This window comes from Telmatherina bonti (assembly GCF_933228915.1).
Source record: "Telmatherina bonti genome assembly, chromosome: 19".
NCBI lineage: Eukaryota > Metazoa > Chordata > Actinopteri > Atheriniformes > Telmatherinidae > Telmatherina > Telmatherina bonti.
In genome coordinates, this window is record NC_136617.1 from 34,506,926 (window position 1) to 34,532,516 (window position 25,591).

The 25,591-nt window shown below is 40.4% G+C and overlaps 1 protein-coding gene across 1 annotated transcript in view; it reads right to left on the bottom strand.

Moving 5' to 3' along the window:
- sema4ab (sema domain, immunoglobulin domain (Ig), transmembrane domain (TM) and short cytoplasmic domain, (semaphorin) 4Ab) overlaps window positions 1-25,591 on the bottom strand; it is a gene marked incomplete at both ends in the record, with an annotated part of 49,194 nt that overhangs the window by 9,846 nt on the left and 13,757 nt on the right. The window contains 5 exons of the mRNA XM_079258795.1: window positions 6,582-6,709; window positions 13,302-13,424; window positions 18,608-18,701; window positions 20,905-21,003; window positions 22,428-22,487. Of these exons, the coding sequence (XP_079114921.1) occupies window positions 6,582-6,709; window positions 13,302-13,424; window positions 18,608-18,701; window positions 20,905-21,003; window positions 22,428-22,487 (504 nt within the window). The remainder of the gene's footprint in view (window positions 1-6,581; window positions 6,710-13,301; window positions 13,425-18,607; window positions 18,702-20,904; window positions 21,004-22,427; window positions 22,488-25,591) is intronic.

Consider the following 25,591-nt stretch of genomic DNA (forward strand, 5'->3'; position numbering starts at 1 on the left):
GCCTCTGCCTTTAGTTGCCATCTAGCTGCCATCCCTCCTGAGCATCAGAGAAGTAGAATAATCTATCGGATTTTGAATTTCATCCTGATGCCATCAGAGAAGCAGGAGCCTTTGTCATGCAACTTGAAAACCAGGATTTTAAGTTCTATCTTGAACTTAACCATCATTCCGCGAGCAGACCTTCTCTATGCCAAACTCCAGAAGAAAAACATAGATTTGGTTCATATAGAAGTGAGCTTCAAGCAGTTCCAGCAGGATATACAAGGGATCAGGTAACAATTGTATTTTTCTGTTTGTAACATCATCATTAATTACCTCCGCCAAGGAGGTTTTTGCTGATGTTTATCTGTCTGTCTGTCTGTGTGCAACATAACTTAAAAAGTTATGGACAGATTCTCATGAAATTTTCAGGACTTGTTGGAAATGTGAAAAGCAAGAACTGATTTGACTTTGGTGGTGATCCAGATCACCGTTTGGATCCAGAAACTCTTTAAAGGCCTTGGCGGAGGGCTGTGCTCTCTGAGGGCTTTTTTAGTTTCTTTCTTTTATTATAATATATTTGAATAATAAATTCCTTTTGCTTTTCACATAAACTCTCTCCATGCCTTTGGTGGTGAAAGCACTGCTCCTTCTCAGCTGGAAAAGGGGTGCAAGACACTCCATCCAGAGGATTGTGAATAAATTAAAAAGAGGTAAGGTACAGAAGTCAGGTGCAGTCCATCGGACTACTGTAATTTATTATAAGACTCGAACACTTGTTAGTAATATCAGATTGATCATTTATCAACATAACTTTAACTCTAAGAATTGTTGTTCTTTGGAAACTTCTTTATTTAAGATCTCTACAAACATAACACCATAACTATTTTGATATATTTCAAGATAAAGTGAGAATTGCATGCTTGTTAACTTCAGGTGATGTAGGTTAAATATTTATATTTTTATTTATTACATCCAACAAGACGGAGTTTATACTGTATATTTGTTAGTGTTGGTTTGTCTGTCTGTGTATTACCAATATAACTTAAAAAGTTATGGATGTAATTTGATGAAATATCCAGGAAATCTCAGAAATCAATGAAAGAAATAATACTAAAATTTTGGTAGTGACCCAGATTACTGTCTGGAACCATAACAGTTTATTTGAAAGAATTTATTTTATACTGGGAAATAGGGATTATTTTGCAATTTGAGCCTCTAACTAAAAATTATTTCTCACAGTCAATGCCCACCCCCCACCAAAGACAAATTACGATTGCTTTGTCTGCACTCCCTGAATGCTTCACTAATTATTTCATTTCTTTCTGCAGGTCTGTGATGCCATCATTGATCATACTAGTGAGCGCTTCTCCTTGACAGACCACCATGTCTGTGCCACTTTGCAGCAGAGACACAAGTTTGAGGTTTATAAGGATGAATTTCCTGAAGATGTTTGCCAAGAAGAAGAGGATGAAGGATTCAAGATGAAAAAAGGAATTATATTCAAGGGTTCATTTAACAAACAGAAGGAACGAGGAACTGGATACGAGTGTGGCTGGAGAGGGAGGATAAACTAAGTGGAACCAGCAAGGCAGGGCATGACAGACTAAATAGCTAAATAGCACCCTGAAGGCATACCAAGGGCTCAAAGGAAGCAAGCTGAAGACAGTCTCATCTACAGCAAGGAGTTCAGAACCTGCTGTGGATCTATTTCAACTGTTTAAAGCGAATAATCATCAAGTCTTTTCAGAAACCGTCACTTTCCTAAAGGTTGTCCACCCATGCCCACAGCAAAAGCCGAGAAGTGTTTCTCCACTTTGAAAAGATTAAAAACTTTACTCAAAAACACCACGACCCAGGAGAGGCTGAACGCATTGGCCATGCTGTCAATGGAAAAAAGACTTGTTAGTGAGATGACTGACTCAAACAGCCCAACAGACCACAGACCCTCCATAAGCCCACTGCTTTCCTGTCACGCCTCCAATCTGTCACCCTGCAGCTCAGTCATGGACCAGAACACAGCTTCATCTCCCTCCACATCAGGACATCCTGAGACCTCCACCTTGTTTGTCTCCTGCAATCAGGTTAAGAAGCAACTTGAGAAACTGAACCAGAACAAGGCTGCAGGTCCAGATGGTGTCAGTCCCAGAGTTCTCAAGACCTGCTCAGAACAACTATGTCCGATTCTCCAGCACCTTTTCAACACCAGTCTGAGACTAAATAGAGTCCCAGTGCTGTGGAAAACCTCCTGCCTTGTTCCAGTGCCTAAAAAAACACAACCAGCTGAACCAAGTGACTACAGACCAGTTGCCCTGACATCTCACATCATGAAAGTCCTGGAGAGACTCTTACTGGCTCACCTCAACAAGCAAGTCAACACCTTTCAGGACCCATTCCAGTTTGCATATCGTAATGGACTTGGGGTTGAAGATGCCATCATATACCTGCTCCAGAGAGCACACTCTCATCTGGACCATTCAGGCAGCACTCTGAGGGTCATGTTCTTTCATTTCTCAGTGCTTTTAATACCATTCAGCCTGCTTTGTTATGTGAGAAGCTCCATAAATTCCAGGTGGATACCTCCACAACCACCTGGATCTATGACTACCTCACAAACAGACCCCAGTTTGTGAGACTGAAAGGTTGTGTGTCTGAGATGGAGGTCAGCAGCACTGGTGCACCACAAGGAACTGTACTCTGGCCATTCCTCTTCACTCTGTACACCTCAGACTTCCAGTACAACTCTGAGTCCTGTCATCTGCAGAAATACTCTGATGACTCTGCAGTTGTGGGGTGTATCAGGGATGGACAAGAAGCAGAGTACAGAGAACTGGTCAGTCAGTTTCTTAAATGGTGCGGTGACAATCATCTCATATTAAATAGCAGCAAAACAAAAGAGATGATTGTTGACTTCAGGAGGAAGAAGAATAAACAAAGCACTGTTTCCATCCTGGGAGAGGAGGTGGAGGTGGTGGAGGAATACAAGTATCTTGGAGTTCAGCTGGACAACAAACTGGACTGGAAATGCAACACTGACTACATCTACAAGAAAGGTCAGAGCAGACTGTACTTCTTAAGGAAGCTGAGATGGTTTAACGTCTGCACCAAGATGTTGCATATCTTCTATAAGTCTGTTGTAGAGAGTGCAGTCAGCATCTGCTTTCATTTAATTTCAAAACCTTTCATGAGAAAAAATATTATTTTTCTCATTGCTGACCTACTAGTTAGTTCACCCTTAAATAAGTAAACTTGTTGTTGTGAATTTCACAGGACAGAGTTGCAGCAGACAACATGACCAAAGAAAACAAAAGTCACATTTAAATGGTCATGTAGGTGTGCAACTTACCTCGTTGCTTTCATGGACATTTAGTATTTGCTTTGAGGTGGAACCTAAAATGATTTGTTGTCCTGTTTAAATATGCTATATCTAAATAAAAGCACATTACAAGGTTAACTGAGGAAGAAACTAACCAAACCATTCAAATGCATTTACATCATTTTTAAAAGTCTAATTATAAGAATTAGATTTTAGTCTAAAATTCCTAAACTAATTGACCATATATTCACTGCTCCTTTCTAAAACATATTTTATCAAAAAGTGTAAGTTTAGTTTCACGGCTGCAACAAGTTATTCTGTCTTAAATTCTTGTCATTTACAAACGGTTTAACTTCACTCCTTCGTATAAGTCTGGCACAGATAACGATGTCACGCAGACATTCAGACATCAGAACTGCTTCTGTTTCATCATGAACAGTCTTGCTCTGAGCAGCTGGCTAGCTGTTAGCATGCTAGCATGTCCTGTCAGCAGGAAAGCACCGGGGCAGACTTATCTTCCACTGGCAAACTTATCATACTATTATGTAGATTATAAAACTTCCAGATTGTCTTTATAAATCTCACAAGAACATAATTTGTTGTTCCTAATTTTAATTAAAAATGAGATTTTTTGTTTGGACAGAGAAAACTAACAAATTTTCTTCTCTCCTGTCATTCTACTTTGTCTACCTTATTAAAAACAGCAAACATGACATTTACACTGTTTTAGGACAGGATGAATTTATTATTTAAATTTAAAAGCAAAGAAAGAAGCCTTGTTATGTTTTACAGCCATAACTACACAGTTTTCTCAACAATGCCATGAAGTGAGTGAGTTTGGTGTCACTGACAATCTGCAAGCTTTAAAAAAATGATATAAATGAACTTATCCCGAACAACAAATGAAATGTTTTGCTTCTAACATAATATGACTACGTTGTGAAACTTAACGTACAAAACTTTTAAGTCCAAATGTCACATTTGTCCTCTTCTCAGCCTACTGTCTTCACTCTGAAGTAACGCTGGCCCCTGCTCCTTCCTACTATCACCCGGATCTGTTCTGACTCCTCGGATTTTGGCGGTCCCGCCTACTGACAACCAAACTCTGTACAGATCTGGGTAGCAGTTGTAAAACGGATCTGACTGTAAAGACTCTGAGCCGGTCTGAAAATGGATCTGGTATGGAGTCAGCTGCTGTCTGGGTTATCGCTGGCATGTTTTTAGCCTGATCAAAACAAAACCAGCAAGGTTTTGGGTACTTCCGTTTTACTTACAGCTTGTGTGTGTCATGGACATGCCAACGGGTGAACACAAGAATCCATCGTTTGTGTTTACGTTTTTTCTGACTTTGGTACCAAGTCTTTTAATTGTGCAATTGATCACGAACGGGCGAAGGGGAGCCTGCAGGTCCTGACAGAATGCATGCTGGATATGTGATGAAGGTCATGTGTCTGTCGCTTCTTTCTGGGTTTCTGCTGTTTGGTGTGTGCGGTTTCCTGGTGTGTCGCAAATTTTGGAAGATCTGTGATGGACTATGCAGAGCAACTAGCAGCACTCAAACTCATGCAGCGATAGAGCTGAACAGTAAACTGGATGCCAGTCTGGCCTGAACTGGAAAGCTGGTTGCGGTTCCGGAGCTCATCCATGGGGTGGAAAACATCTTCAAGAAGCTGTCAGCTCGGTTTAGTAGAAACTGACCCTTAATCGGACTCCGAAACAGCCGAATCGAGACCAAAGGACTTAAGGACTCAACCTGACCCAAAACAAAGCTGTTTTCTGAAACTGGCTCCCTGACTGGCCTTGGACAGGCTGGTTATCACGTCTCCTGGAATGTAATGCTGTCTGACGCTTCGTCTCACCCTCCCCCCACCACTCCATCTCAGGCCATCTTCTCTGAACCCCCCCTTTCACTCATGGACAGTAAGTTGGATAGCACGCCGGTTGGTTGTGACCTCACTTGGCTGTGCCGGGAGATCCTACCCCCACCCCCCCTCCCATGTGACTGTCTGAATTGTAATGAGTTACCCTGAGGATCCTTAATACAGCCACACACAGGGAGTTCTGGACAAATGACCAGTTTATTGGTGGAGGAGTATGAACAGAAGATCAGTCCGGGGGAATGGTCTGCAGAAGAAACCAGGCAACAGCTGGGAGGTAAACAGGATGGCAAAATACTCGTCCAGGCAACGACAAGGCTCAGAGATCCAAAGACAGGCAGGGTCGGTAACCAGAAGATCCGAAAGGTAGCGGTGTCCGTCGAGGGCAAGGCAAGGAGGGTAATCCAGGGGCATGAAGCAGAGGGTCGGCAACTGAGGATCAATCCGTAGAACGCTGGAACAAAACTAGACATAGGTCTGATTATTATCTGGCAGAAAAGGAGGGAGCTTAAGTAGGCAGTGAGAGAAAAGGAAACCAGGTGAACTGAATGAGGTAGCAGAGGCAATTAGGAAGCCAGCAGGTGGATCGAGTTACCAATGATGAGCACCAGGAGATCAGGGTGGCAAAAACATGACATGAATATGTGTTGTTTTTTCTTTTAGAGGTGTGTTTTTTGTCACTACTTTAGCCTTCCCATCTTTTTGGTGAAATGTAGAGATAATTCTTTTTTTTAACATCTACCCATCCTTCCTTATCTAATCTTTTCCTCATTCTGCATATGAAGGTGTGCCGCTTCGTGGCTGCTGCCTCAGTCTGCCAGATCCTGCTTATGTTACATGTATGTTGTTTTGTCAAATCTTGGACAGGTTGTACAGGAATAATTTTGTTGTGTCGGGATGCTGTCTCAACGACAATAAATCTTATTCTGATTCTGTGTTGCCCAGCGATGGACTGGCGAGCTGTCCAGGGTGTACCCTGCCTTTCGCCCTAAGACTGCTGGGATAGGATCCAACTTCCCTGCGACCCTGAAATGGAATAAGCAGTTAGGAAAATGGATGAATGAATGAATGATTCTGTATGAAGCCTAAAATCCCTGTGATAAAGTAGCAACCAGACCAGGTGTACCCTACCCCTTGCCTACTAACATGGAGGATATATTACAGTTTCCCTGTGACCTTGAAATGGAATAAGCAACAAAAAAAGAGTAATGAAGTGATGGCTAGACAAGTCAAAAAAAGTTTTTTTCCCCAAGGGAAAAGCACATCTATTTATATAGTCTGACAAGTTAAAAGGTTTTGGACGACAAACTGGATTTATGACTAAGAAATCTCTACAAACAAGAAAATTCCGAAAGGCTGAAATCTGTTTGTGCATGGCTCCAACGGTAAGAGCACTGTTTTACACCTACCGTGCAGATCTGGGAAACCCGAGAGACAATAAATTTGTCGATAAAGTCATATTCTCGGCCCACTTCACTGAAGAAAAAGTAAACTTTCTCTTCATGTGGAATAAAGCTGGAACTGATGAAGGTTGGATCTGTTGGAAAAAGTAACAGCAAACAATTAGAAAAACGTAGCAAGAAAAAAACTGGTGAAGAGCAAGGTCTTTAAAGATTTTAAGGAATTTTTTAATTGTCGTTAAAAAATATACAAGTCTGTGGTCTGCACTACCTCCTTTGGCAAGCATTTCATCCCAGTCGGGTATCTGATCACTGGCAGAGCATAGTTGTTATTGTCTTGCTCATGCCAGTGTGTTCACTTCTCAGTACTCGCTGTAAGCATTTGGCAGTGACAGCTTTTCTCGTGGCCTCTTTGTGCTATGCTAATTGCTTGTGGTATGCCAAGGTACTTATAGCTCTCCTCCCCATCTGATATCCTGGGAAGGCAATGAACCACCTTTCTCTAGTCTGAATGACTTTCCAATGTCCTTCCAGGACATCCTGGTGATGTGGATCAATGTCTCAATATCTCACCCATTCTTAGCGTACAGCTTGATGTCATACCATGTAGAGCAGGTGGCTGATGGTGGCCCCATTCCTGAGGCCGTAGCTATAGCCAGTCTTGTTGATTAATTGGCTGAGGGTGTCAGGTGGTGTGGGTTCTTTGAAGCATTTTTCAGGTTCCACCAGAGGGAGCCAGAGGAACCATTTTCTGGAAGGTGTTTTCGCCACAGGTAGAATTAGGGATCATCTACCAGCACTATATCTGGAGCTGATTGCCAGTCCTTTGTCGCTTGAGCGTTGAGCCTCTGTGGTAAAACCTAAGCCCTCCAGCGAATTCCTGTGTCCTCTAACCCTTGAGAAACTTTAAGAATTCTTGTTTTTCCCCTAGAGACACTCCTTTGTGGACTCTCCTGAGCTCCCTGTGATTTTCCTCCCAGCAGCCAATCATCTCCAGCAACCACTCCCTACCAATAACCTGGCTTTCTCTCCACTGGCTATCCTCCGGATCCGATCAGCTTGGCGCTGCCTATCCACCCTCCACCGAAAGGACCCTCACTGGCTCCCACTGCCAACATCCATCCTCTCAGACCTCCTGACACCACCCGAATTCACGGCAACTCCGAAACAAGTAGGACATCTTCACTTCCCAGAGATTTATTCCATTACTCATAAATCTATCTTTGCAGAGAACCCCGCCTTTGGGTCTTTCCGGAACCATCCCCTCAGTTCTCCAATAAGCTATTTTCACATTCTCCAGATTGCTTGATCGTGCATGTGGGTCCAACATCTTCACACCATGACAGAGGGGGCTCTGACCTCTGCAGAACAGCTTTGGGGTGTTTTGGTATGTCACGTTTGATGGAGACTTGTGCAGCCAGCTTGTAGTTGGCTTCCAGGTAGGTCTGCCACATACTCATTGAGTTTGCAACAAAGGGTATTAAAGTGCTGTTGATCTTGTTGTTGACTGGACCGTGTTTTCAATAAAATTTTACAGCCATCATTTCTCCACTTCTGACTTATTATTTTGCTATTTAGCAATTTTCATATGCTTAGTTTTTTTTATTCTCATTTACTATTTTATCATGTTTAATACCTTAATATGATCAACTCCTCTCTTGAATCTGATATTTCCCCCTGTCTTTAAGCAAGCTTGGGTCACCCCGCTGCTGAAGAAACGTACACTCAACCCAGCCCAGGTTGAAAACTATCAGCCGGTCTTACTGGTGCTGTTCTTATCAAAAATGTTAGAGCGTGTAGTCTTCAGCCAAGTCTCAAAGTTCCTCCATAATGAAAATCTATTTGATCCATATCAGTCTCTTAGGCAAGGCCATTCCACTGAAACTGCTCTCCTGTTACCAAATCTCTACCACTGGACAATCCATTGGACAATCCTCAGTCCTTATTCTGCCGGATCTGTCTATAGCTTTTGACACAACCATCAGATTCTCCTCTCCACACTCACAAAGCCGCCTCAGACCTGAAGCGTGTGAAGCCACCAACGTTCACTTCAAGTGGATACAACACCTTAAAACCACAAGACCCCCCCCCCCCCCCCCCAGGAAGAGATGTAACAGTAGCAGGTGTTTGAAAAGTTAACTTTGTGCATAGTAAACAGAAATGGAACCTTTTTATTTCAGTTGGAAACAGCAAATCAGAAGCTAAAAGTAAATGACTTTCCCCAACAAGGTTGTACTCCAGGATATATTCCGAAAGCCTAGTTTTAAAAGAAAGCTTTTCTTTAATGGTATTCTCTCCCTTTTTTTCCATGCTGGAAGAATAAAGCCTCTAAATTGTCAACCTAGAAGACTGATCAAGACTCATTTTATTTTCTTCTTTTATTGAATTGGAATGTTTTGTGTTTTTTTTGTTTCGACATGTACTTCATATAATGTATATCTTTGAAAGGGGAGAAGCTGGTAGGCCTTCCCTGGATTCACCTTTTTCCCATTTTTCAGACATCACAATTTCTCAAGTAAAAATTTAATTTACTATTTTTATCATTTTAAACTTTTTCATTTTTATTATCAGATTTCTTTAAATTGCTAACTTCAATGTAAATAGGTGTTTCTCATTTTATTTTTACATTTTTGACTTTATTGACAAATATATTTGTTTAGGAAACTAATTGTTTAGGAAAAGTAATTGTATAACTTTTTCATTTTGACCCAAAAAAAAAAAAGAATCCTACATTCAGAAATATGAGTCTAGAATACGAGTCTGTATAAAATGCCGCTCAGATACTGCACTGTCCCTCTTAGTTTTAAAAAGTCTGTCATAATACCAGAGTCTAAGAAGACACCTGTGACGTGTCTTAATGACTTATCGGCCAGTAGCATTAACTTCTGTTAATGAAAACCTTAGAGCGACTGGTGCTGGACCATATTAAAGGACAGATTCCTGTGTCTGTGGACCCACTCCAGTTTGGAGGAAAAAGAGGGAGCGTGGAAGATGCCATTTCTTTTGCTTTGAACTCTGCATATGAACAATTAGACAAAGGAAAATCTTATGCAAGGATTGATTTTATAGACTATAGTTCTTTTAACTCCTTGCTTCTTGTAAAGCTCATTAACAAATTGAATATTCTTCGTCTTGGTGATACCATTTATAAATGTAAACCTTTTAAGTTTTAGACCACAGAAAGTAAAAATTAATGGCTATGTGTCTGATGACCTCTGTATAAGCACAGGTTCCCCACAAGGTTGTATTCTAAGTGCTGTGCTTTTCACATATTGCTCTGCGACTCATCCTAACAATCGGATAGTCAAGTATGCAGACAATACCGGTGTGATCAGTTCAAATGATGAATCACACTAGAGGTTGGAAATGTCTGCTGGAGTGGAGAAAATAACCTCTGAGTACTTCTAAAACCTGTGAAATGGTTATTAATTTTAGTCATTGTAAGAAGAACAAGGTACCCATTGTCATTTATGATTCAGAGGTACAAATCATGGACAAATATAAGTTGTTGGGCGTCACTCTCTCCAAAGATCTAAGATGACAGTAAAACACCTACGACCCTCTCCGTAGGCTGTCAGATCAGCCTGCGGGCAAAACGAGTGGATTGAGACTCTTCTGCATTAAGCCCCGCCTCCCGCCACTGCACTACATCGGGAGCGCGCACCGCACCTGCTTTCACCGTCATTGTAACATCTCATAAACAGAAGGATTAGGCTCATATGAACTCAATAAAAAAACAAAATACAATGTCAACACATAGCATCCAGCCCTACATGTTGGAACCTGAATCAGAGCCTGAAAACGAAGTGGAAAACAGCAACCCACAGCAAGGAATGCAGCAGGATGTCTCTCTTTGGTAAACTCACCAGCCATCGTTGGAAATAACTTTATCCCACGTTTTCCACCCGCCTGATGTATTTGTACATGCCCTTGTTAACCAGTAGAAGGTAACCAATCACCGAACCTGATCCCCCGGGACGTCACAAGGATTTCCAAGTAGAAAAACTCTCTAAAATGACGCGTTTTTTGTCGCCATGGAAACCAAACGGAGAGCGTGCTGGAACTCAAACTCAAACTCAAACATGCGTTTAGGTGATAAAAAACAGTGTCGTTCACATGTCTGATGAGGATTCAACACTGTAACACTGTAGAAAGCTCAGAAAACTCCAAATACCAGAACAGCACCCCTTTAAAAGGCTCGCCAGCATCTCTTCTTTTTTTAAAAAATAAAGGAAATTTACTCAAAACAAAACCATCCTTTTAAACTTTTTATCGGTGTGGAATTGGAAGCCATCTTAGCAGCTTTATCACTGGTATGGTTTTGGCAATCTCACTGTGAAAGAAAAGGAAACTTTAAACAGTGGTTCACTCTAGGCTGTGATATACCAGCTCTGGAGGACATTTATAAATCCAGACTTTTAACAAGAGATTTACAGATCAATAATTCCTCTGGCCACCCTGCTACTGGGTTGTTCGAGACAGCAGGGCAGAGTGGGAATGAGAGGGATAGAAAAAGCGTCTTCTCCGTCTTGCTCTTTTTTGGAGCCAGGCCCTTGCAGATGAACGACGAACTGCATTTTGACACTTCCACTTTTAACCACCGGAGGTTGCAGCTTCCTTACATGTCACATTTAGAGGGTTCAGAAATTATGAGCAGTTTGTCTTGAATGTGATGGTTTGTTTTGGGTGTTTTCGGACTTATTTTTTTTTTAACTTGGGGTGGCAGCTACGTGTTTCTGTTGACACATAAGATATTTGTATTTTTTTCCCTGTCCCTAAAACACCAGTAACTCACACAAAGGATGCCAGAAATAGAGCAGTTACACACCCTGCTAGCAAACGAAAGTAAACCCAACACCAATTTCTTGAGGACACAAATAATAAAAAACAAAAAGAAAAAACTTTACATCTTTTCCAACAAAAGAACCCTGCCTTATGTAGTCTAATCAATTCCTTTAAGAATTTTATTTAAAAAAGAAAGCCATGAAAGAGCAAAGCAGCGCAACTTGCCAAAGTTAGGTTCAGATACAAAAATAAAACCAAACCAAGATTCCCCTTTTTTTTTTAAGTTTTTTTACAAAACCAAGTTATTTCTGCCTTAACATATGATAACAAAGAAACCTAAATCAAAAATTAAACTTTAGGTTTTCCAACAGACCCACAATGTAACAATAAAACAAATAAACAGATCAAAGTTAACAGAAAAAGTAGGCGGAAAAGGAGAATGTATCAGATAGATGGAGTTAAAATACTAGTTTCTTATCAGTGTATAGCCCAGAATCCATGGGGAATAACTTTTTTTTAATCCAGAGTTTGGGACCTTGATGGTGAAATCCTGCGAAGTAAACCAACTCACTGTTTTCTGGTGACAACACTACTTCTGCCCACTTCCACTGGTCCAAAGTGATGTTTAGACTCATGAATGAAAAATGTGCTGGATAGGGCGGGCCAGCCCAGAAAAATAAGAAAATGTATTTACTGCTACAGACAAGGCAGTGAAATAAAAGCAGGCAAACTTAAATGAAATGAAATAAAACTCATCTATAGCAGTATATAATAGGTAGTCCTATCAAAAGATTCTAAGTTGATAAGAATGGAGAAAAGAGAGGAAGCACAAATGAATTGAAAGGAAAATCAAATCTTTTATCTACATTTGTATTCATCTTTATTTTTTTGTTACTAAGTTTCAGACATGATAATGTCCACACTGCACAAATCATTCACAATTAACCGCAATTTCATTTTAACCAGAGCAAACTGGTCACAAAAGAAAGTGTCTGTAGTTTTTCCCAGCCAAGAGATCTTTGAAGCTAAGAGGTTTTTTTCATTTTTAAATCATTCTGGTAAATATTTTAAATCCTAACCCATCATAACCCATAACTGCAACATTGTTTACAATTGTGCACAGATCTACCCAAAGGGAGTTGATTTTTTATGTAAGGGTGTTTTTTCTTTTGCACAATGCTGTGAACAAATTAGAATTGCAGAGAGCATATGCAGTAAAAATGTCTTGTACTCAGTTACCTCACTAAATACAGCAATGTCTAACTTTACAGTAGTTTTCAAATGGCCGTGCAAATAGTATATAGTGCTGTCTTGAGCATTTTCAGGTGGTGTCACAAAGATCTGACACTTTTGCATGGAAAACATTTACAGAGTAAACTGTCGTAATGGAAACATGACAAAGCCATTTGATTATCTTGTTCATAAACAACGGTGTCAAGACTTTTAATCTTGATGACACGGACACTTTCATTGACATGTCATTGACATGAATACTTGCTTTTGAGGAATGAATTATCTATTTTGAGCAAGTGACAGGTTATCAACTAGGTTTTGCAGTTTTTACTGATTGCTTTGAGAAATGCACCAAATTGTGCAAATGTAAATAGTGATGTGAGAAATGCACCAAACTGACTCAGAAAAACTGCAAAATCAGTTCAAGTCAGAACGAAATGTATTTGCATTTTGAGAATGACAGATGACTATGCAGATGATGTAGATCATGTCAGTGATTCCCTGTAGCCCATAAATTAAAGGTTTGTGTCCCATGGTAAATATGATTAAGGACATTTTTATATTTCATATTAATACTTACATTATGTACATTGTTTAAACAACTACTCTACATCAACACACACAAAAAACTAAACCTTTGAGTCCAAATATGTTAAAATATAATAGTTTGATGTCTTTCAAATGTTTGATGTAAAGGGATAACTCACTCACCCTCAAGCCATCCTAATGTATCATCCAACTTCAGGTCAACATGTTTCCCATCACTGAGGTGCCGAGAGATGACAGGCCGGTTCCCCCGATAGTCTGCCACAGTACCAGTATATAGTTCTCCATCTGAGGAGAAAGAAGCAACTAAATGACAACATTGGTACAGAAATCTATCCAGCCATGCTTATAATATAAAATCAAAACTGTTATCATGCTCATTTTTTACCCCTTTCTGTTCATCATGTGTTATAAAAATTAGACAGATTAGACAGATTAGACAGATAGACAGATTAGACAGATTAGACAGATTAGACAGATTAGACAGATTAGACAGACAGACAGACAGACAGACAGACAGACAGACAGACAGACAGACAGACAGACAGACAGATAGATAGATAGATAGATAGATAGATAGATAGATAGATAGATAGATAGATAGATAGATAGATAGATAGATAGATAGATAGATAGATAGATAGACAGACAGACAGACAGACAGACAGACAGACAGACAGACAGACAGACAGACAGACAGACAGACAGACAGACAGATAGACAGATAGACAGACAGACAGATAGACAGATAGATAGACAGATAGACAGATAGATAGACAGATAGACAGATAGACAGATAGATAGATAGATAGATAGATAGATAGATAGATAGATAGATAGATAGACAGACAGACAGACAGACAGATAGATAGATAGATAGATAGACAGATAGATAGATAGATATCTAGATAGATAGATCCCCAGTGGGGCAATTCAGGGTTCCTTTAAAAAAAGATAAATAGATTAAATTAAAGATTCATATTAAACAGTCTAATTGCAGCTGGAATGAAGGACCTTCTGAACCTCTCAGTCCTGCATCGAAGAGATCCGTCTTTCACTGCTCCTCTGTCCTGCCAGGGTATTATGGAAAGGATGTTTTTTATTATCCAAAATCCCCTGAAATTTCCTCCTCATCCTCTGCTCCACCACCGCTCTGACAGGGTCCAGACTTCTGCCGAGGACAGAACCAGCCTTCCTGACCAGTTTGTCCAGACGTTTGCGGTCCTTGTTTGTAATGTTAGGCAAAACTTTAACTTTAAAATTTGGCTCTGTATGTCATCTGTCTCTGAATATACCGGAGAACAATGGTCTGCCGGGTTTCGACATGCAGGTAGTAGTTGGGAGGGGTTAAGGCATTGGTCAGAGGCCCACCGTGATTCACTTCTGTTACACAGCGGAGACTTTTTGATGAAAATATAATAATTATTCATGTTTTGATTGGAGACCAATCTTGCAAGTGGACTGAAAATGGGCACTGAGGACAGTTCATGCCTAAAAGGTAAAATGAACTGCTTCCCTAACTAATCACACGGGTAAAACTGTGACAATATATGAAAAAAGAAAGTCTTGACACTCTACCACTTTACAGATTTTCTATGAAAGTCCCCTCCTAACAACTGCAAATTCAGCAAATTCAGTCCAGTCGTTGAAAGCTACTATCCGGCAACTATTAGGTGTATCCCTGTTTTCACATATCTAATTTAGATGGTAAAAAGTTCTTATTTGTATATCATTCAGCACTACAGACGTCTGGTAATGAACCATTCATTTGATTCAGATGTGTTGATGAAAGGTGGCATCTCAAAGTTGCCAATAGTAGCTCTCAAGGGCTGGGCTTGGTACTTCTGATCTTCGTACTGTCTCTTCTTTGAGATCTCTTGAGACAGTAAAAATCCGTCGGATGATGCCTTATTCCTTCGCCAAGTCCATTTCTTTCTTTTTCTTTCTTCCTTTTCTCTTTTTCTTCTCTTTCCAGAGAGCCAGATCTACTAAGATCCCAAAGTCCAAGTACTGTAGAATTTTGTGCGTGGGTCTGAACCACGGTTTGAGGATACTAAAAGTGATTTGCAAGGTGTTGTAGACTCCCTGTTTAAATGAGACTTTTGTACATGACATGGTTTGCATCATGGAGAGTTTGGTGAAAAAGCATCACCAACAGCAAAGAAATCTGACTACCACACAAATAAATGGGAGCCAATTTCTGAAAAAGTTAATGCTGTTGGTGAAATGATGCTAACAGGGGATGAAGTTAAAAATAATCATATAAAGACAATTAGAAGGGGAACACAAGAAAAATCACTAAGAAATCCAGCAACTTGCTTGGTGTCAGTTTATAACCGCCAAGTGTGTGGAAATGTATTAACTGTGACCATCCAGTTACACATGGCACTTAGGACTTTGACAGTACACATAAAAAATGGGATTGGGGACCACAGCTGTGAAATGCAATATCTGTCATGTCTAAGTATGCAAGACTCCTCTCCAAATCATGCCTTGTGTTCGATAAACAGTACTGTGGGATTCACAATGGAATATCGCCAACCTGTCTGCCTGCCCGGCAACCTGCCATCCTGCCAAGGAAAACAATAAAACCACTCCCTGAATCTACACCTAATCTGCGCTTGGGTCCTTGTATTGTCCTTACACCACAACATATAAGCTGTTTATTGACAAGCTGAGCAGATCAGAGAACTCGGCAATGGGGAAATTTCAGATAGAACATTTGCCAAAAGCTGAAGGACAGTGGAACATGCTAATGTAGACAAATGTCCTAGCTGTGGATAATAACACTCAGACTTTCTCTGTTCTAGTGCTAAATGTAAGTACACCCCAGTTTTACCTCATGAGAAGCTGAACACACTAAAATTATATTTTGAAAGAGATACATTGGATTAAAAAAAACTGTTCCTGGAGGAAAAATATATTAATTAATTTCTTCATTTTCCCAACCGCTTAGTCCATTTAATGGAAGCTGGAGCCTATCCCAGCAATCATTGGGTGAGAGGAGGGTACAACCTGGACAGGTTGCCAGTCCATCACAGCTTGAAACGATGTGTATGTTGATTTGTGGATGTAAAGTGACAACATTGTTGTGAAGTGGCGCTATACAAATAAAGCTGAACTGAATTGAATGTTCATATTTGCTTTGTTCAGTTGACAATATTTTAGTTCATTAACACCAATAACCACTGAAACAACTGAGCTATATATGGCGAAAATCTTACCAGCAAGACTCGATAAACCCAGTGAGACGCTGCTGCCAGAACTTAGTACATACATAGCACCTCCTGAGGTAGGACCCAAAATTTTGTTCAAATTCAGTTTTGGGTCATTAAAAAGATATCAAGTACAGGCTAAATTAATTTCACAATGTATAATTACATTACTTTATAACTATTCTATCTTAAAAAAAAAAAAAATAAAAAAGGTAAAGTAGTTGCAAAATATCGTATTCTAATTTTTAAAAAATTAAATAAAACATCACCCTGAATATTTAAATGGAGTCACAAGTTAGTCAGTACAGGTTATGCATGTGGTCACTAGCCATGACCAAACAAATAAAGGTTCTTCAAAGCACTAAAAACCTGCTAACCCTATTTTTCTTTAATTCAGTTGCCTAAAGAACCTTAAATACTGAGAAAAAGGTATTTCAACATAAAAAAGGTTCCTCAGAGCTCCCAAAGTGCTTCAGAGATCTCTTAAAGAACCATTTTTATTTAGAGTGTGGGAAAAATCAGTTCTAAAAGCAAGTTGCACCTCATGTATAGGGATATCTGTGGACCTATGCAGACTGAATCTATAGGAGTAGCAAAGTACTTTGTAACTTTTATTGATGACTGCTTATATACTGCAAGAAACAAAAAAGAGAGGTCCTAAACAGATTCAATGAGTTTCAGAAAACATTCTCAAACTCAATGGTACATAGTTACACATCAAAGGAATTTCAAGAACATTTGGCTCAAGATATTCACCATGAGATGTCTGTACCTCACTCAGCAAAACAGAAGGGAAAAAAACAGGACCTTAGCTGAAGCTGCTAGTGTTCTGGGTAGAAGCTGTAGCCACTGCAGCTTACATACAGAAACGGGCCCACAAATGTCCTGAAAGAAGAGACACCCTACCAGAGAGGGTGTGGCAAAAAGCCAGTTGTGTTGCTTATGTGCATGTCCCAGACATAGAGGAGAAACTTGACATGAAGGCTGTAAAGCTTTGGTTTATAGAATATGCAAACAATGCAAAAGGCTATCATCTGTTAAGAAAATTCTTCAATACTTAAAGGGTACAGTAAATCTTGCTCTGAAATTTCAAAAGTCAGAATCTGGACTTTTGGATTGCTTCTCAGATACTGATCAGGATGACTGCCACTCAACAATAGGTCAGGGCATATTTTCTTCGTAAGTGGAGCAGCAGTGAGTTGGGTCAGCAGGAAACAGCTGAAGTATGTTGCACTTCGTCACACAGCTCAAGAGGGCGCCTGGCTGAGACGACTTCTGAATGATCTGTGAATGGATGCTATGCCTACACTGATCCCGAAGGACAACCAAGGAGCCATTGCAATCAAAGAATCCAGTGGATGATTAAAGAACCAAGAACACAGACATTTACTATCACTACATTGGTGAATGTGTGCAGAATGGGCAAATAAAACTGCAATATTGCCCAACAAGTGACATGAGAGCAGGCCACTAACAAGGAAAAAGTTTGAGTACTGTAGGAGAGAAGTTGGACTTTCCCCAATGTAACTAGTTAGGAACAAGGCCCTGTTTTTTGAGTGTTTAACATGGTAAGAAACAATGCCAGGCAAGAGGGAAAAAGAGGGACACTAGGAGATGATCTAGCAAGTTTTATTTTTCTTTTTAAAGTGAAAAGATATCTTTTGTTGACATTATTTGTAAAGAGGAGCGTGGCACTTGATAATATAATTGAACTTGAAGTCCTTTGATGCCTTTGTAATATTAAATGGGAGTGTTGTAAATACGCTAATTTTCTCAATGAGTGTTGAAAAGAAGTGGGAGATGGTTTTCAGGGGTTGATAAAGGTAGGCTAACAATGATTTACGATCTCTCTTGTCAAAGTAATCTTAAAATTAATTTTCTGGGCTGTCGAACTTGTCTGCTTTTGGGATGAAGTTGAAGAAAGTTGAAGAAGAGGAAGAAATTTGACAGCAAGTCAAAGTATGTAAGAAATGTCTGGATTTAGTCTCAAAGAAGCACACTTCTTTTATCCTTGTGAAGAAAATGAGGAAGTGAGGAAAAGATGGTAAATATAGCAGAATTATTAGAAGTGCATCATTCCTGAGTAAATCTTAAGTTTACAGTAAAAGTTATAAATAATGTTTATTGGTGAAAAAAGACTATACTTAAATTCTCCCTTTTAAAAGGTGCTGTAGGTTTGAAGTAATTTATATCATATCCACTGGGTCCTAGACAGCTTGTCTTAAAACGAACAGTATCTAAGCCAATATGCCTTACCCACAATGATAGCAGAGTTGCGCTGGTAGGGATCATAGGGGCAGCGACCTCTTCCTTCATCAGGACTGATGCTCATTGTGAATGTCTCTGAATTCTGTATAAAATAAGTGGAAGGAAAAGAAAAAGAAAACTCTAACTCCAATAAACTTAAATTTAAGATGTAAAAAATAAGCGCAGTGATGTACGAAGAAAAAAAAAAGGCACATTTAACCAGCAATAGTTTACTATATTATATACAGTACAAAGGCCTGTGCGGTATGCCGGTGCACACTGAGAATCGATATTTATTTTCATTATATTAATTTTTTTCATATACCACGATACTGGCTCAAACAATGTCCAGAATGGGCGCAATGAGAAAGTGTTTCAGCAGGCACCAATTTCTCTGCTGGACACAAATATCTCAGTGTGTGAAAAGGACAGTTTTAAACAGAACAGAATGACTGCCGGCAAGACCTCACAAGACAAAGCACCCATTGCTAACGTAAAAGAAGAGAAGCAACATCTGTGGTTTGGAAGTTTTTCGGCTTAAAAAAGGTGTGTATATATATATATATATATATTTATATATTCTCTGCTCAAAAACATAAAGGGAACACTAAAGTAACATGTTGTAGATCTGAATGAATGAAATATTTTTATTAAATACTTTGTTCTTTCCATAGCTGAATGTGCTGACAACAAAATCAAACAAAAATTATCTATGAAAATCAGATGAATCAACCCATGGAGGTCTGGATTTGGAGTTCTACTCCAAATGAAAGTGGATAAACACACTACAGGCTGATCCAGCTTTGATGTAATGTCCTTTAAACAAGTCAACATGAGGCTCAGTAGTGTGTGTGGCCTCCGTGTGCCTGTATGACCTCCCTACAACGCCTGGGCATGCTCCTGATGAGGCGGTAGATGTTCTCCTGAGGGATCTCCTCCCAGACCTGGACTAAAGGATCCACCAACTCCTGGACAGTCTGTGGTGCAACTTGGCGTTGGTGGATGGAGCGAGACATGATGTCCCAGATGTGCTCAGCTGGATTCAGGTCTGGGGAACGGGCGGGCCGGTCCATAACATCAATGCCTTGGTGTTGCAGGAACTGCTGACACACTCCAGCCACATGGGGTCTAGCATTGTCTTGCATTAGGAGGAACCCAGGGCCAACCGCACCAGCATATGGTCCCACAAGGGGTCTGAGGATCTCATCTCGGTACCTAATGGCAGTCAGGCTACCTCTGGCGAGCACATGGAGGGCTGTGCGGCCCTCCAAAGAAATGCCCCCCCACACCATTACTGACCCACTGCCAAACCGGTCCTGCTGGAGGATGTTGCAGGCAGCAGAACGTTCTCCACGGCGTCTCCAGACTCTGTCACGTCTGCCACATGTGCTCAGTGTGAACCTGCTTCCATCTGTGAAGAGCTCAGGGCGCCAGTGGAGAATTTATCTTGGTGTTCTCTGGCAAACGCCAAACGTCCTGCATGGTGTTGGGCTGGAAGCACAACCCCCACCTGTGGACGTCGGGCCCTCATACCACCCTCATGGAGTCTGTTTCTGACTGTTGGAGCAGACACATGCACATCTGTGTCCTGCTGGAGCTCATTCTGCAGGGCTCTGGCAGTGCTCCTCCTGTTCCTCCTTGCACAAAGAAGGAGGTAGCGGTCCTGCTGCTGGGTTGTTGTCCTCCCACGGCCTCCTCCATGTCTCCTGATGTACTGGCCTGTCTCCTGGTAGCACCTCCATGCTCTGGACACTACGCTGACAGACACAGCAAACCTTCTTGCCACAGCTGGCATTGATGTGCCATCCTGGATGAGCTGCACTACCTGAGCCACTTGTGTGGGTTGCAGACTCCGTCTCATGCTACCACTAGAGTGAAAGCACCGCCAGCATTCAGACCAAAACATCAGCCAGAAAGCACCGGAACTGAGAAGTGGTCTTTGGTCTCCACCTGCAGAACCACTCCTTTATTGGGTGTGTCTTGCCAGTTGCCTATAATTTCCACCTGTTGTCTACTCCATTTGCACAACAGCAGGTGGAACTGATTGTCAATCAGTGTTGCTTCCTAAGTGGACAGTTCCATTTCACAGAAGTCTGGTTGACTTGGAGTTACATCGTGTTGTTTAGGTGTTCCTTTTATTTTTTTGTTAGCAGTGTATTTCAAATTAGGACAAACTAGGCAGGATGTGGCAACACAGCAATCTAAATTATCCTCAAATTGCACTGACAACACCTTTCTAAAAAAAAAAAAATCAGCACAAACTGGGCTGTACTGAACTGCTGGCCCGACCCATACCCTAAACTCACAATGTAGGTGCAGCGTGGACTGAAGGCAAATGTTCCGCAGGCATAAATATGGGTTGCATTCAGGAAATGAAGCACACGAATGAAGTTGGAACAGTCGACCTTGAGAAGATAACACACAAAGATCACAAATTTAGATGTTCAGAAAAAACAAATTGTGTCTACAGAAATCAGAAAAAAGTGTAGCAGCAGCTTTTAACAAACAATTACAGATTAGTATCATACATTGCATATATCCAGCAAGGTCAGTAAAGTATCATCTTTCAGTCCCCAAAGGCAGAATTTCTAGAATGAAAGAAGGTGTCAACCATTAATCTTTTGGAGCCAGTTTTTCCAAAAGATTTAATCTGGATCAAGATTGTCTAGATATGAAAATCCCACTTTTGCCATGTACAATCTGGGAATCTATCTTACTCTTATACTGGTTTTTCAAATCAACATTAGATTTGATCACCCTGATCCAGATTTACGGTTTTAAAGTTTACCAAATCCACATTATCAAAATTTAAAAGAATGTGGACTACCAGGTACTGGCTATGAAGTTCAACAGGTAGAAGAGCCAATGTGGGGTCAATTGAAGTGTTTTGTCGGTTTGAGACAATACACAAAACACAAAAATCGAAAAAATCCACTTCTGTTAATAATTTTACAACCTCTCATCTGAGTCACGGCAAATAAAAACATTTCCTTAATAACTACATTGTGGATATTTTGAAAACGTATCAGATAAAAATAGATTAATGTCACTCTGTTATTTATTTACCTGAGCCCCATGTTGAAGAAACAGACCTACCTTTGGCATTGTGTCAGAATAAAGGACTGACTGGATGTGGAGTAAGTGATGCTATTGTTGCAAAGTATTTTTGACAGGTTCTTCTCTGATTATGCAGTGATAAATTACAGGAAAATTTGATTATTTTATTTTTGTTATTGTTTTTGAAACAATTTTTGGGGTTTATTCCTCAGATACAACCTTATGTTTGCTTTTCTAAGATGAAAGGCTTAATAGGTTTATCTACTTAATTCTTACTGGTAACATGTGAACCTGTCAGTGCTAAATATAAACAAGCAAATTCACAAAATTGAAAAATATCTATTATTTAACTAAATTTATTATTTTAGCACTTTTTTTTTTTTTACCAGAATCTACTTTGAAATACAACCCCCTAACTGGGATCAATTCAGGTTCAAGAAAACAGGATTATCCTGATCCCAGCAGGAACTGCATAATCCTGTTTTCTTCAATCAAAGTTATGCAGACCCCTCTAAAAAGTTTTGAACACCACAAACTGAAGGCTTTATCCAGATAAAAAACTAGAATTGGGTTACATAACCAAATCCAATCTAAGAATCCTTAGTTCCATTTACAGCAAGCCATTTTCAAGATTTTATGCAATCAAATAACCAAAATCTGATCAGATTATATTTGAACAAGTGGCCCTTGTTTCTACTTTACAGTTCTGGATTTGTTAGCTATGAGTCAGTTTATCAATTCTTAGTACTTCTGTCTACAAAAAACAACTTGCCATTTTTTTCCCCTTCATTGAGCACTGTTCGAGGTCTTTCTCTGAAGGGCTCCAGCTCAGCTGAAAGAAAAGAAAAAGACTGGTGAACTTTCTTTGAGCAAAATGTTGTGTGCCATTGTAAAAATATATCTAATTAAAGTTGTGTCTTTATTTCATGCAACTTTTTTTAAGAAGATTGAGGAATGCCAACTCTTAAGTCAGAAACCTGCACTAAGTTTCACCTTGTGGAAAAACCTTTGGTAAACGTAGAAAGTTACTTTGACATTATACAAATCCTGCACGGTGGACCTTCAGTTTAGCTAAGGCAGCGATGGCAAAATAGTGTGCAAGGTCCCACAGAACAAGGTGTTATTTCTGCCCTTTAAAACTCAAATTCACCTTTAGATACAGTAAATTAAGTGCAGACAAGTTGTTAACATAATAATCAAACAGGGTTTTCTTGGAAACAACCTTCACTCTATAACCGACGCTCACAGGCGGAAACCATTTTGCATTCTCCTTCCCTGCACATGCGCTCTCAGGGAAACGTAAATTAACAATCTCCTCCTTTTTCTTTCCTCTTTTTAAAGTACTGCATGAATATTACAGTGTCCTATTAAACATACATCAAAATAAAAATCCAGTACAGATGGAATGAGGCCTTAGAGTAACATTTAAACTCTCCTAATACATTTTGAGTGCCAGGATATGGGTGAGAATTTTTACCCTCAAGCATGATGAAATGGCCACCTTATGTACCACCATCAGAGAGGCTTCCGATGGAGGAATCACTGAGCACCACAGGTTTAAGGCAGCTTTTATTTGTCAGTCACTGAAACCATAGCATAGTGGTTAGCACTGTGGCCTCACAGCCAGAAGCTCACTGGTTCAATCCTTGGCCAGGGCAAGGTTTGATCAGTGGCCTTTCTGTGTAGAGTTTGCATGTTTTCTCCATCTATACATGGGTTCTCTCCAGGTACTCTGCCTTGCTACCCACAATATTTGTCCTATCTCTGATTTCATGTCTACTTCATTGTCAGTCAGTGGCACTTCACGTTGTGTTGCTGTTGTGGGATCTATGGGGATACTTTGCAGATTAATGTGTGTATTGTACTTTGTTGTACCTGTGTCTCATCCTAAGTAAAATCCACTTCCATTTTGATGTCACTAAAGTTGCTGTTTTTTTCTCTACCAACCTGGAAAGTGGCTTCTAACTAAGGAATTTCTCCCCAATTTTTCAGTTGTGGGAAATGCATCTGAGTAAAAAGGCTGCTTTCTTGTCATTGGACCTCTGCTGCCACTTTGTTTTTATTGACATATGACAGCAATGATCATCTTCAGAGATTCTGTAGCACATGTAGGTGAGTCTTTGGGAAGTTTTTTTGATATTCGCCTCATCAAAACCTGTTGCTACTAGTCGGGCCTCAGGCTCAACACCAGCAGCTGTCACCCAACTTGTTGAGATGCATTTCTGACTTTCATCTGTGACTTCATCAGATACATTGGTTTTTTTTTGTTTTATAATTTATGAGTTCTGCATGTTTAGCTGGCAGAAAAATGTAATCTTGCACTACTAACACATCTACCTCATTGTTGTTAGCACATGCCTCATTATGCTCTGACAGAATCACTGTCCATTGCTCCAAGATTAACCGATCCTGTTGTGCCAGCCAGTTCCTCAGGCTGGCTGAACTGCAGGTTGTACCAATGTTTGCATTTTTCAGTAACTTTTCTTGTTCTGCTGAGGACAGTTCCAGTATAGCTTTTACCACTGATTGTCGTATGTAACCACTGGGCCAGTTTTCAGCTTAAGACCTTTATGTCTTGCCAGAGCTTGTGGTATCTGAGACTGGACAAAACTGCCTCCTGCAGTTGGTTATGATCTTTGTGGGGGCTGATCATCATAATTAACATTTTGAGATCCACTGTTTATACCTGTGTCTTCCTCATCGTCACTTTCAAGTTCACTGAGATCTGCTGCTGGCGTAGCTGGAAGATTTTAGGTGTCCATTTCTTGTTCTGTTTCTATTTTCTCCTCTTTCGTTGATGGATTATCCACTTTTCTCAGTCTGGTCTGATGCAACCACACATATGATACCCCGTGTCTCATGAAACAGGCCAGCACCATCTTGGCCTGTGACAATTCTTTGTCCGTTCCACTCATTACAGTTCACCCTCTTATAGAATCTGGCTCCTGTGTCATACCTGCCTTAAACTGGCTGAGTCTGATGTGCTGAGCTACCCAGGAGCTGACAGTGGTTTCCAGGCTGGGGTTTATCACTGAGCACTGAGGGCAGGTTTGGATTCTGGCCAAACCAGCTGGAGGGCAATTTGTCCTACAGGTTTTCCATGTGTCCCCACTGCAACATACCTGATTCCAATCATTGTGTATTTGGTAGACATGTGCAGAGTTTGTCTGAGTCAGGTGTGTTCCACCAGGGTCGGAACTTGCAGGACACTGGCCCTCGAGGACCAGGATTAAGAACTGCTGTGCTAAGGGCTAGAGCTGTGCACATTGTGCATGGAGTTCTTTGCCATAAGTGCCCAATCTGGTGCTCTAATTTTTACTTTTTGTCTGAGTCTCCTCTTTGTCCTGACTACTGTCTCCTAAGTTCACAACATAGTAACCAAAGGATTTTAGCTAAAGTTTAATAGGCTGTTTAAACATTGTTGTCTTGTCATGTGCAATGTCCAACACAGCACTTGCCCTCTTCAGTGAGGATTTGCTTAAAGCATTGGTATGTTTGCAGAGACAACTTCTGTTTATATTTTGCATCTGGTCTTCCCTTCTCTTGCTGGTAGTCACTTTTCTTGTGGAATGAATAGCCATCACCAAATCTAGTACTTATTTCATCATCTGTGTAACTCACTTAGTGGCAGTCCATTTATGTAATCTTCAAGCCACACATTGTTCTTGTTCAGGCTGTCAATCACCGCTGACCCTAGGGCTTCTATGTCAAGGGGTGGCAGCAAGGAAGGTGAAGGTGTGGACCCAAACGCAGAGATGAGGGAACATGCAGATTTGAGTAGATTTATTTTAACCAAGGATCTCCAGGGACTACAACAAACAAACTAACACAACAAAATGATCCAGCAACCAAGAACTAAAACTGAGGGGTATAAATACATTGGGGAACCAAACAAGAAACAGGTGTACGGAATGAACTGAAACAAGACCAGGTGAA